At 38.0% G+C, this 14,234-nt stretch overlaps 1 protein-coding gene across 4 annotated transcripts in view; it reads right to left on the reverse strand.

Moving 5' to 3' along the window:
* Positions 1-14,234, reverse strand: part of WDR20 (WD repeat domain 20) — a 45,896-nt gene that overhangs the window by 14,316 nt on the left and 17,346 nt on the right. For all 4 annotated transcript variants that reach the window (XM_085061338.1, XM_085061337.1, XM_085061340.1 and 1 more), the window contains exon 2: positions 3,544-3,726. In XM_085061338.1, the coding sequence (XP_084917464.1) occupies positions 3,544-3,726 (183 nt within the window). The remainder of the gene's footprint in view (positions 1-3,543; positions 3,727-14,234) is intronic.

Genomic DNA, 14,234 nt, shown 5'->3' on the forward strand with positions numbered 1-14,234 from the left:
GTCTCCCTCCTGTAACTTCTCATTGGCTAAATCAGCCATGGTGTATTTGAGAGCTGAGAGATGTAACTAAATCTGGCAAAGTTCCTTCACATGGGGTAGGTTTAAAATAATAGAGTCTATAATTCTGTTGTGATATTTTAACTAGTTTGTGATGTGTTTAGTGATCTATATCATGCACATCTCATTAATGATTGTATCAGAAACATTACAGAGAAAGTTACCTGGCACACACCAAGAGAACACAGACAGGGAGCACCAGCCCAGCTGGCTTCCTGTAGGCAACAGTCTTCTCATCACCAATACAGGAACAAAAGCAAAATTTCTTGCTCTCCTCTACTAAAGCAGCTCAATCTGACATACGACCTCTATTTGTAAGAGCATCTGCTCAATTTTTATACCAGAAATGGCGCTTTATGTCCATAACCATATTGGGCTACGTGATCCTAAATACTGCAGAGAAACCCTGCAAACCTGATCTTTACTTTAAGGAGGCTGTGAAAAACTGAAGATTACAATTTGCAATGAGAACAGATCAGCTCAAGGAGACGAGGTGCAGAGAGACTTTAACCTCACGTGTAACAAGTAACTACAACACATCCCCTTCTCAAGATAAAAACTCTGAAGTTATGACTGATGGGAGTTTTAAAAGCTTTTAACTGAGCTCACAAAATTCTGCAGCACAACAAAGCAAGACCTGCAGTCAGTAGGAGCAGCAGATGCATTACAAGAATGGACTGAATGCAGTATCAGCAAAGCAGTGAGCAAGGTGGGATAAAGAGTTTATGTTCAGTCTGGTGGAAGAACAGTTAAGTGAAGAAGCTTCAGTCACTAGTCAGAAACACAAGCCAAGACCATCTTGGTCATGTTTTGAAGAACTTGAAGGGACAAAATTACAGGCATATGCCACAAAGAACTGAAAAATCTGAGGAAATCAAAGAATATGTATTAAGGTCTGACAAAGCTTTGGCAACAAAGATACAGAACAAGTATATTACAAAAACAACGGAAGCTTAAGGCTTCGGTTTAAATTTTAAAAAAGGATTAAAAAATAAGATGAAAAAGCACTGGCTAGCTTGATAATAACCAACTACCACGTGGAAACAACTGAATCTGTGAGGTATAATTGGCTGGTCTGGGAAGTAAGAAAACATCACTGGTTTAATTTTGACATAGCTGCAAGGAGTATCATTGTGGATACAGATAGATTTATGTAGGCAGCCACAAGATGCACAGTATCTAGCACTCACCTCAGCCTTTCAAGTCCCTATCATCTTCTACATCAGCAGAATTTAAAAAAGAGTAACAAATTAGACTATGCTAGGGCTATTGCATTTAATGTTCAACATAACCTTCTATATCATAAAAGGCATAAAAGGTTGAGTTATTTCATGTATTACATATATTCTGATTGCTCTACAACGGCTGATAGTCAAACCAGAGCTTTGGGCTACCTGATGCACCAAATTACTCACAGGACAGGTGGTGAATTCTATTACCTGTAGCACAAGTGCTAGATTTGTAGAACAATGTAAACACTCATTCAGACCAACTTATACCCATGGTTATTCTCAAACACTATCTAAACTCAAAATATGTTCAAAACCCAACAGGCACCTTCATCTTGAAGCAAATGAACTGGTTCAAACATCAGTGCTCACTCATGTTTCTCTGAAATGGGCTTTAAATACAAGGCAGAACTTAGAAACAAATCTAGGGCAAACTTCAATACTGTAATTGACAGAATAAAAAAAATATAGAAGTTTTAGAGTTAGTTATAACTGCAGATAAGGTCAGTGTAGGAAACAAGAATTTGTCATTTAACTGTAGCCTTCTGTGTGTGTAGTTTTGGCAGCAGTGAGCAAATCCTCACATAAGATTGGTAGAAAATAGTTCACTTCATTTAAATTTCCACCAAACTGTGAAAGGGCATATTTCCACCACACTGAAGTAAAGGCAATACTGTCTGATGAAAGTGGCTTCAGTGCTTCCAGCATTTGGGTAATACCACAGGAATGATTCAACCTGCAATACAGCTTTGCACTGTAGACACTAGAGGGTAAACACCATGAAGGCCTGGAAACAGGCATTGGGCCTTTATATAAGTATTCCACCAGATGTTTTTCTCAAAGTTCAGTTTTCTCATAGTTTAGTAACAGGAGTGGGAGCTACTCTGTGATATGAATCTGGCTCTTTGGAGTATGTCTGCTACCCTTTGTAATATTTACACTATTATTGTACAAGAATAAATAAGACTATTTGATTTTGGAGGGGGGAAGTGGTAGGACAATGCTAAAATTAACAGTTCAATGACTTATACAGAGGTTTCTACCAACAGACAAAAGATTCATTAAAAGATTCTCCAGCACCGTTTCCCACTCAGCACAATCACAGAGACAGAGCAGTTGGGACAAGGCCAGGTAGGAAGAAAAACACCCCTCTTGTGATCTACATGTAGCTACTTTTAGAAAGCTGAGGAGGAATTAGATCTAATTATAAAACATCCCCAGTGAGAACAATACTTCAATCTTCTTTGCACAAGGAAGGAGCAAGGCAACACATCTCTCTGAGGCGGGAAAGGTATATTTTGAAAGCTGAGCAAGGCTTAACTTCATCTGTAAAGCTCTAATCCAGATTTGAAATTTCGAAAAAGAAAAACAAACAAAAACTAACCAGGAGACCTGCAAACCTCTCTAAAGAGCTGGATTAAAAGAAAAAAAGGAGCAAAAGAACATCTCCCAAAGGAAACCACCTTCCCCAGACTACCCACATTCCCATATCTTATTCCCTGCAGAAAATACTGTCACAAGGTGTTCCAGTTACCAGATTTCTTTCCCTATTAGCATCTGGACATCTAATCTTCTAAGGATGCCAATGCCACCAGACATTCAGAGTCAGTGGTCCTGTAATTTGGCATTAGTGCCCCCCACAGTACTCCTATCCTTCCTTATTGCACAGCAGCAGACAAAGCAGATGGAGAGTTTCCTTCAGAACATCACATGGCTAAGACCTCATGAACCCTCAGGTTTTTCTGTGCACTCAGCTTGATATCCTACTCTTTTCCAAGCAAGCCTTCAGGAGTACTTGATATAGGCAGTCTCTGCTGTAATGTCCCAACTATAAACACCAGTATTTTTAACTTATTTAATATTTTGATTATGACATTAGTTAAATAAAGGCTTAAATGTTTTCTTCATTGGCAACCAGAAGCTTCAGAAACAACTGAATTCAGAGCACGCACAGCAACACTTAGATTTCTAGACCTAATTTCCATCAGAAAACTGTCACCAACTCTAGATACACTATTATCCAAACTAGAAAATCCTAATTTTTAATCTTAAACCCCACAAGATGCCCTCATCTTTGCAAGACGAGTAACATTTTTTATGTAAGTATTCTAAACCCATGGAACAGCTGAAAAACAAAAGCAGTGACTGAACAATAAGCTACACAGGCAAATGGAGCCACATCTACTGAACTTTGAAAATCTAGAAACGTCAATATCACAGATACATTGCATGCAACAATATCAAGATTTCTACTTACTTCCTCATTAAATAATTTGCTAGTTTCTTTTTTAATGGGGTCTATAAGTTGGACCTGGCCTGCAGAGAAGCCCACTAGAAGAGACACACTTTCTGCTGTGGCTGTTAAGTGATTGAAGTCATGGCATGTAGGCTGTGTTCCTTTGTATATCCTTTTGTCTATTGGTTTACTCAAGTCCGCAGCCTGCAAAGAGAGCAAACAGAATTCAGAGAGTTTATCACAATGTGTACCCATAACCACATCTATCTGAAAATAATGTTTATACTACACAACCATTTATGCAGTCACAAACCCCTACTTTAAAAGCAGCTCTGTATTTATGAAAGACATCCAAGATCTTATCAAAATGTTTATCTCTTTATATTACACAATACTCGTGTTTTTCACATTTGCTACAAACTATACTTGCCCTTGCCTTTGCACCTATAGCACAGGACAAACCAACAACCACTCAGTAGCACCAAGGCTCCTGTGAGTCCTCCAGATACCAGAAGAGCCACAAGAGCCATCACAGAGACAGGGTATCTTCTACTTTTCTAGCAGCACTTTCTCAGTATTGAGTACAACCAAATCTGCATTAAAAATACCATACTCTCAATCACACAATTCTTGAACTGCAAGTCTATCCTTTAACAACAGGCAAACATACTATATTGTTCTCATAATCACAAAAAATTATCAACCAGATCCTAGGAGAGCATTTTCTATGAACAGTGACTCAAGATACTGATATGGTATTATAAAATACATTTTACACCACTGAGCTACAAAGTAATTTGCTTCTGAAAACAGAATTCAAATATAGCTCAGACAAAGTAAGTGCTAACAAAACTGAGGAATTTCAATATAAACAAATTAAGTTCTAGCACTAAGTGTCAGAAGAATCAAAAGGAACAGAAAAGCAATTTAAAATGCTCTCTTAGTTGTGTCACCCATGTTTATCTCCGTATCACTTCTGAACAGACAACTAAATCTTTCATCATCCAGAGATTAAACCCCACACATTTAATATGCAAGATCATACATCAGATTCAACCTTGTTTTTTAACCTCCATATTTACTAGGTTCAGAGTCTGTAATTAGCAAGCTGCAGATATTCAACAATATTACAGGCCTCACACATAGCTGTGATTTGGGGCCTGGATTCTAATTTTGATATATACTTTTTCAGTATATTTAGTCAGAGGAAATCAGGCCAGCAATAAAAGAGAAAGCAAACAAGCTTCATATAAAATAGAATTGCTCCAGAGTAATAAACCTCGGAGGACAAGGTCTGAAGAGCAGCAGATCTTTGGTATTCATACAGCTATACAGAGAGAAACTAGACCTGTCAGCAGGGAAAAATCCTAACTAGCTACACAGGTGAGCCATTTCCAAGGCATATTTAACTACAGGATATGCATGATAAGCATATATACACAACAATATTAAAGTTGCACTCATGTTTTGCAGCATATATTATAAACCAGTTTAATCAGGTGTATGGCCCCCTGGTTAAAAACTCTGAAGTGAGATGATGTATTACAATTTCTGAAGTCAGCAGACTAAGAAGTTACTCCCCAGAGTTCAGAGATCCATTATAAGCTAAAAAAGAATATTACCAATACCTCTTCAAGGAGAAATTAAATAGAATACTAATTCCACTGGGAGATGGCAGGATAATGCGCATGCCTACTGCACAGCATTCACAGGCTGATGTAAATCTGTAATTTGAAGCTGAAAGATCAAATCCTAAAGGCCTTGCAGTTACGTCTTAGACTGTGTAACATTCCCTTGTCCTATATCACTATGAAACAAGTGATGTCAAGAGAGAACTTTCAGAACTGGGGTAGCATTTCTATCTGGAAGAGCAAGCTACACAAACACACAGATGCATCCTTCCATACCTCAAATAAATGCAGAATTACAGTAAACCTATGGGACTCAAGGTTCTGTGCTCCGGACAGAAGTTGCAGCAGGACTCAACGCCTAAGAAGGCAGATCCATTCTAAAGTGAATACAGCTTGGCCTGAATCATACTGAATAACCAGCAAACCACAGATTCTCCCAGCCAGCAGAGGACAAAGGCATTACCAGCTTCTTTGGAATCCTCACTGTCCCTTAACACAGCAAAGAATCAATAGGTGGCTCTGTTCAAACTACACCTTGCTCTTTTGTCTGGGTGAGGTTTTACATCACTAGCTTTTGTTTTTGTAGTCCAACAACTTTGGTGTGACTGAAGTTCCCCATTTCGTGAAATTGTGTGGTAACAGACCTAGCAAGACATGAAATTCTGATATATTAAATCTAAGCACAGACTTCACTGTGCTTATTCTAGCTGTTCTCTGGGAACCAGATGGCAGTGAGAATCTGTCTGAACTTAAATGAAGTATAAATAAACTAATTCAACCCAGAATTAACCAGGCTTCTACTGACAGGGATGCCCCGCCTTTTATTTACATGCAGCTACTGCTTTCAGTTACAGCACAGTTGTCTCAAGGAGATAAGTCAAATCTACAAGCACTAAAGTACTGCTTTGGTCTAGAGCTGTCTTAACTGAAAGACAGAGTAGAATCAATGGGCACAGGAACTAGGAGACATTTTCTTTATTTCTGCATGGTTGAAGACTGCTATTGGATTTTGCTAAGAACAAGAAAAGTGCTTACTCATAAAATTCAATCACGCCTGGGACTCAATGTTTCATTAGCTCACCACTAAGCCCATTTGCTATTTTGTGGAAGATGCAATTCTCAGAGAAAAGCTTTTACATGAGATCTGCGTCCATAAACTGTCAAATCCTAGGATTTGACACTATTTACTGAACAAGGTGATATGAACTGCCCCCCTCTTAAAAGAATGGTGATGTACTTTGAAAAAAGCCAGAAAGATGATCTTGTGATTGTGCTGCCAGACACGGAGGTTAAAAGCACAGGAGCAGGCACCCTCACCATGGCAGCTGGCAACAAGCTATTTGCAGACTTCCTGTCCCAATGCCTTTAAAATTTTTTTCTGAAAAACACTCAGCACTATTCCAGCCTGTCCACTTTGAGAAACTTACTCAATTGTGGATGATTCATTATGAGTAGAACATTTTCAGTAATCACAATTGAAAGAAGAATGGGGCAGCTGATGCAAGGCAAGGAATCAAGACCATCATCCCTTTGTGCGAGCCTTAGCTAGTCAAGGCTCTGGTGTTGGCACCTTGGCCAACTGCTACCTGTGCTAAAAGCTGGTTCCTTCCAACATACAGAGGTACTGCAAGTGTCCCCTGGAGAAGCAAACAAGGACTAACAGTTTTTAGGCTACAACAGGAACCTCACACACCTGTATAAAGCCAGCGATACAGCTGAACAAAGTCTGTGTACCTTGCGCATCAACAGCTTCCAAGTCTTGTCTCTGAACAGATTAAAACTCTACCTTAAGAGAGCCTCACACATGTTTACAGAGAAAAAATTGAACATTTAGGCTTTTGTGATGAATTTGTACTCTAGAAATAAAACATGAACCATGTAACTAGTCTCATTCAGTTAACTCTCTCACAGCACACTATTTTAGCAAAATTATTCCCACTCTGCCAGGGAGAGAGGAAAGAAAAAAAGTAATAATCTAACAGCCTAACAGTAGCCCATTCACCCTGGATTCATGGCTTCCAGTAGAAGAGCAGTCAAATGGAACATATTAATCACAGCTTTAACTGCACAGACATTAGGAAGAAAATGGCAGAAAAATCCCAACCAAAACCAGTTACCTTAGTCTGAAGCAAATATTTAAGTTTTCAGATTCTGATGTCTGAAATGTCTGATTAGGGCGGGCATAAATAACCTCTGTTCTGTAGACATATGTAATTCTAAGGTCAAAGGCAAAGATTAATATCTATCCAAGATTTATTTTATTGATCCAAGACTTAGAGCTTTCATAATAAGATTGCCTAAACAGTGAATCACATTATTTCAAGTCAGCATTTAATCACACTCCTTGACAGATGTTATTTCTTCCTGTATCTTTTCTTTTCCTAAATTACATTTGCAGCTTTCTGCAAATTTTTTCTTGAATAAAATATGTCATACATGTTACAATTCTTTCCAAGATGAAAAACATTGCTGAGATGTTAAATTAATTATTTTATTAATTTATTTCAGGTAATTTCAACTGTAGTCATCAAAATGCTTCCTTTAGGTACTTAATAGTATTTAATATTGCATTTGCCAGGAGACTGGCTTTCAATGGGTTATAGCTGTGAGTGAGATAAAGACAGAATAGTGAAGACAAACATTTAATAAAAATTTTGCTGCCAAAAAATCCTCTTAAGAAAATGTCTCTTGTCCAGAGAATTAATTGATCTTGAACAGCAGATTACAGATTAGCTGTGTATGTACAGCTCTAATGCAACAATAAAAGAGAAGACACACAGAACCAGGATGATGTAGTTTTGAAAACAATTTCCTCAGTATTTCTGGAGCTTGGAATTCACAACTGATTACCTGTAACTTGCTATCTCTTCAATACCTTGCTGTCCTGGGATTTGATGGTCCCTGGTCTAGAAACAGAACAATTTGAGAAAGCTGTGCTTTTTATAATGCTGTACGAGTACACAGAAGAAATCAACTCTTAGAATTATTTATTACTAAGTGAATTTCTTTGAACTTCACAGATGGTCTTGAAAACTTAGCTGAAAAACCAGCAAGGCAACCCTTGCTGCAGCTCTTTGCTTTACAGAATCTCCTGTGAATAGGACAGAGCCTTCCCTGACTTGCTCACTGTATTAGCAAGGACAGGGAAAACTAAACTTGTTTATTCTTCCTCCATGTCTGTGCTGGTCTCCCTCTCCTTCCTGCAGAGCTAGCTGAATGACAGAGAAAGCTGAGGAACACAAGAAAGCAGAGTTATCCCAGACACTTCTGTAGAATTTTCTGGCCAACTCTGTTCCTTGTTTCTGTACACAAGTTTCTGCCAGAAATACCAGCGTCAATACTTCACACTGGAAATCTCTCTAATTACCTCATTACCAAAGGAGTAGACTTCCAGATCTTTCATTTTATAGCCCAAATACAGATCACTTAATATTAGCAACAGAGTAATTTGTAGTTAAATCACTGCTGTTTCAAGCTGGTCTGATCTCACAGCTGACCCTGCTTTGGGCAGGTTAGACTGGAGATGCCCAGAGGCCCCTTCCAACCTGACTAGCCCTGGAATCCTAAGCTTAGGATCAACCAAAGCAGCAGCAACAGGGCCGCTCCCAGCTTACTTAACAGGTCTGGTTTGCATCTTAAAGGAACTTCAGGAAGCCAACAAAGTCCAGGAACAAGCTGGTTGTCTTTCCCTATAAAAACCACTGATGTAGGGCAAAAGTTCTGCTTAGTTTATATAAAATACACAACAGAAAGTCCAGGCAACACTTCCTGCAAGTATAAAGCCCTAACAAAACACTCTTCAGTGCAGCTGACAGTGCCACAGCCTGTCAGTAACAAACTGGCTTCAACAAATATAACTGCACGTAAGCTGACAGACTGCTGACTTGGCTTTCTCAGTAGAAAGTTTAAAGTCTGGCAAGAACTTACAGCAGATCCAGCATCCCTTCAGATTCACAAGCCTTTCAGGTAGTGTACAAATCAACACATGTTCACTTCAGAAGCCCTCCAGAAAACTTAAACTAGTTTAAAAGCATCTCACTTAGAAACTAAAAAGGAAAAAAAAATCTAACAATTCTCTTTAAGATTCAATAAAAAGCCAGCAGACAATCAACATTTATAAAATTTCCCTATTTATATCCACAATAGGTTTCTTAAATGTAAGGATAGTTTCTTAAATATAAAAGAGCTGCTTTTTCCATACCTGACTGACGTGCTTAGTTTCAAGGGTTGCATAATAGGTGTTGTGTGTGTACACAGAGTAGTTTTAAATGTCTCCTGAGCCTTGCAAAGCCATTAATGCTAAGGAAATTTTAGGTCTTTATTTCACAACAATGCATTCAATGCACCTGCCTTATGTTAAAGTCACATTTTTAAACCTCAATAAAAATATTATTTTTAGTTTTGTATTTAAAATTTGGCTGATGATAGCTTGCCACTCGCAATGCTATTCCTCGTAAATGGGTTCATGTGTCTTTGCAGAAGGTTTTTTAGAAGTTACAAAGCACTTGATTAAATGCTGAACAGGAACACTTAAGGCATGTGACAGTTTCTAGGATACTCTGTAAGAACAGTTCTGCTAGTAAAACAGGGACACCAAGTAATTTTATTTAACCTAATTTTTTTCAAGTGTTCCACACAATTCATCCATAACAAAGTCTTAAAGATCAATTTTGTACAAAGCTGCTTGCAAATTTGGGAAGCTACTTGATATTCTTCTCTCTTCTAGATTTAATTCCCACTTGGGGCCATACAAGACATACATGACTTTTGAAAGGAGAAAAACATTACTTAATAAGATTTATTCATACAGCAGACAACTATGACCACCTACATTTAGAGAAAAGCTCTAGTTCAGATAACTGGACATAAATCCATATTTAGGCAGAGATCAGTGCAGTTTTCTGAAGGATCCAATAAAATAATCATATTCTGTTTCCAGAAGAATTACTCTAAGCACTCAAACAGAGCAAAGAGCATGCACTGGTTTGAAATAAATCTATGTCGTATTAACTGAACCGATGGTTATATAAATGGCAAGATCAAGAAAGTAGATGTGAATGCCATAAAGAATGCACATAAAGGACTGTTTGATTTACAGCTTACCATAACAATGTTAACTCCATTTTAGTAAGGCTATAAACCAAAACATTTCTGTGGTTACAGTATAGATTAGAACATTCTTTTGGAAGTCGTCTAAGGTGAAAGCACCAGTCTACCAATAACTCTAGAAAAAGTAGATATTTTTATTTTTAAAAAGTGCTCAAAACCCCAGAACAGCAGACTCAAAAAAAAAAGAAAAAATTACTTGCAAGTACCCATTCACTTCACAGGTGTAATCAACTTACTCTTTGTTTATAAGACTGAGCAAAGGGCACTAAAACAGCACAGGAATATTAACACATTTGAACTACTGCAGCCCAGGGAGCTGAAACAAGGTTTTGAACCCCTCCACACAAAAATCCCTTTCTTCCAGGCACAGAATGCTGCTGCTGCTGCTGCCGCCACCTGTCAGAACCCAACACAGGTCTGAAGTCCTTGAAACTGTTCCTTTAGAAACTTAAAGCATCTTCAATTCAAGGTGTTACTCATTTGGTAAAATTTTTGCCCATGCTGACACTGCTCCTTTTGAGTGGTAGACCAAAACACACAACTTGTGACAGTGCTGCTCAAAAAGGCAGGTCAGACCCAAATTGTTGTAACAAACTGACCATGACATGGCTCTATAGAGCACATCCTGGTCAATTCTGACAAGGTCTGAGAGTTTAGCATCATCAAAAAAAACCCAACAGCCCACCCACTCCACTAAGTTGACTGGAAGCACTTCAAGCAACTCCAGCAATCTACAGCTGCACCATAATTAAACCACTAAAGCTTCACGCAAATGACGACACTGTAACTTTTCAAAAGGTCTTTGCTTCTCCATACTTAAAGTCAATTTTTTTATTACACCTGCAGAAGAAAATGTGCTCCCTTTGCTCAATAGAAGCACTTGAATTACACTTCGCACAACACTGCTCTACGAAACAAAAATCAGACAAAAAGAATATATGAGCTTTAACTTGCTCTCGAGCCTCTAAACAATCCCTCAGAAACCCATGCTGAAGAGCTAACAAAAGTAGTATTCCACAGTTCTTTTTGCAGAGTTCCCCTCATTGTGGGTGCCAGTCAACGACATGATCAACTCATAAAAATTGAGACTATGACTCCAGTGTTATATGCTTGGTCACACTAAATCTGTAAACAGGCTGATGAAACTCAACTCTGAATTTAGTCACTGTATCACACACTCCCAACAGACATGAACTGAATTAGATGTTCTATTTTGGTTTAAGCAATTAGTTGCCTTTTTTTTAATAGGAAGAAGGGAGAAGAAGCTGTGATATCAGCATTATTGTCTCTTCCCAGTGCCTGCAGAACTTTGGCTCAACTGTAGCTCAGCCTGCTGGATAAAAACCTTTCCAGCAGAAACCTAATTCAGACTCACGTATGTTGTGCATGTGATGCAGACACCTTCCTCCTCTCCTCCCCCTACTCAGCTCTTTTTAAGAACATATATAAGAAAGAAATCTCACAGTACAGTTTTAAGTTTACAATAATGATCTCTCAGGGCTATTTATAAACCATGGGTGACAGGTCACATTTTTATACTGGTCTCCCCCTCACTGGCTTAACAATTAGGACCCAGTTTTAACAAGTCATAGCACACAGATACTTCATAATCATGGAATCCAAACTGGACTTTTTCTCCAGGACTTTGTACTCCAGTACCATTTCTTCAACAGTGGGCAGATACATGTTCCAGAAGTAAACTTCTGAAGTCAGCTGCATTAATGGATTATTGTCCATCCTAGATTTCTTTCATGAAGCCATTTAAATTAAAAATATGGAAGTTTAATGAAACAGATCTTAACACCCACTTCGTGTTCATTATTCACTTATTACCAAAGCAAGGTACCCTGATAAATTAACATGTGGGAAAAAGTGTCAGTTCTGAATTTTGTTCCCCTCTGATTTTACTGAACACTGTCTTCTTCCCAGGAAGAGACAATGATGTCTAACATTCCTTATATACATAGCAATTATACTGATTACTAGAATACGCAGTCCTGCCCCCAGTATTTACACAAAAGTTTTCAGATGTCACAATTTTCATCTCTTCTCTGAATATTTCTGTAATAATACATTTTTATAGACCTGTATGAAGAGATGGACCCACTGATTTATACAATGCAATATGATTTATTCAATTCTTGTTTCTAATATTCTTCTCCATTCCATTTCTTAACTAAATAAATATTTATTAGAACTCAAGTATTGATCAATTAAGGCAATCACCAATATTAATCTCCTCTTTTTGGGTAGTGGCTCCAAACTGTTTCAAGTATTTTCCTCCACTCTGTACCACCAAGAGATTAGTGGGAACACATACTGCTGCTGATTCAAGTAGCCTAACTGGATCTCCCAAGTTTCTTACAGTTTGCCTCTTGCCAGTTAGTCAGTCAAATTAGTCTGCCTTCAACTTCTGCTCTTTTTCCCCTTTTACTTCTGTTGCTGAAGTTACAGATCTACCACAGAACTATAAATTACTGTATGTTAAACTTAGTGGGATAACACAGTTTTATTTACTGTTATGGCTTTTATTTATTGTTATGCTTTATTTACTGTTTATGGCTAAGCAGTGGCACAATCCTTCTCTTCCCATGGCCTCCAAATTCTTACTTTTCTTTGAGTTAAGCCCTAGTATAATCTTCCAGATGTTTTCACGTTCTACTTTTAATTATGAAGTGCTCAGTAAGTCTTTTCTAAAGAGGTCAGCAAAAAGCAGACTAACCTGTAATTCAATACAAGTTACTGTTCACAACAAGCACTCCTGAGCACCATTTCATAAACTGTTCCATCACCTCCAACATTTCATCTTTCCAGTAACACTACTTCCCAGTTATAATGACATCAAACGCCCCTTCCCAAGAGACCATGTGTTATAAAGACAGAGGCAAATTCATCATAGTTTCTCAATAATAACCTAAACTGCTTTCCCTGAGCCTCCAACTGTCTACCATAATCTCCAATCCAGGTTATGCAATGCATAAAGTGATGAAGTAGAGTCACATGTTATAGTAGGTGCTCATAATCACAATGCTCAACTCCAGCTCTAACCTCAATCTTCAGGAAGTCTTTAAAAGTAGCGTCTCCCTCAAGCCACAGATTGGCCTTTCTATGCAACAGCTTCCCCTTTGGGGGATGAGTCTTGGGAGAAGATGCATGGAAATATACATACTAATTTACATTCAGAAAGAGAAAAATAACTGCATGATTTGCCTGTGACCACACCTATGGAAAACTGTACAGCAAGTCATATGCAACAGGATCAGATTTTGCTACAACATCCTGATAGGACTGCAATACCAAATACTGTGTTCACAGACAGCTGATTACACAGGGAACCTATCAAACTGAAAATCACCCCATTAAGATACTCACATATAGATCTTGGTTACAGGTAGCAAGCCTTAAGACAAACAACTGTGGGAAAGTGAATTAAATATGGTAAGATCATTATCATACACAAGTAATTAAAATATATATATGCAATTGGGAACATAGACAAACCATTAAATATATAGAGATCATACATATATATACAATCATACATCTATGATCTAACATAATCACTAATACAGACAAATTTTAGAGATAAGACTGAGTCATCTGTGAAACAAGGCATTGCACACTGAAAATACGTCAACCTTGATTACAGTACTTAAGCAATTCTCTGTCTCCAAGAGGCTACTCTATTCACTCAATGCCCTTACAGTTAGAGGACAAGCCAACAAAGAATCTCACTCTTCCCTGCTTGAGAATATTGCCTCCTTTGTGCAAAACTCTGAACTGGCAATTAAGATTTGCTTGATAAAATAGGATTTTAAAACTGTATTCTTTGGAAAACAGACTCTAATAAGTTATAAACAAGTACATTTGCTCTCCGAAGTGATTATTTCAGTTTACAAGTTTTCTTTTGTGTATCTTAGTTTCCAAACTTTGGCATGAATTTCCTACTGTGTTTGCCATGGTAACCAAGCA

The sequence above is a fragment of the Lichenostomus cassidix genome, chromosome 5 (genome assembly GCF_008360975.1).
Source record: "Lichenostomus cassidix isolate B80296 chromosome 5, HeHo_3.0, whole genome shotgun sequence".
NCBI lineage: Eukaryota > Metazoa > Chordata > Aves > Passeriformes > Meliphagidae > Lichenostomus > Lichenostomus cassidix.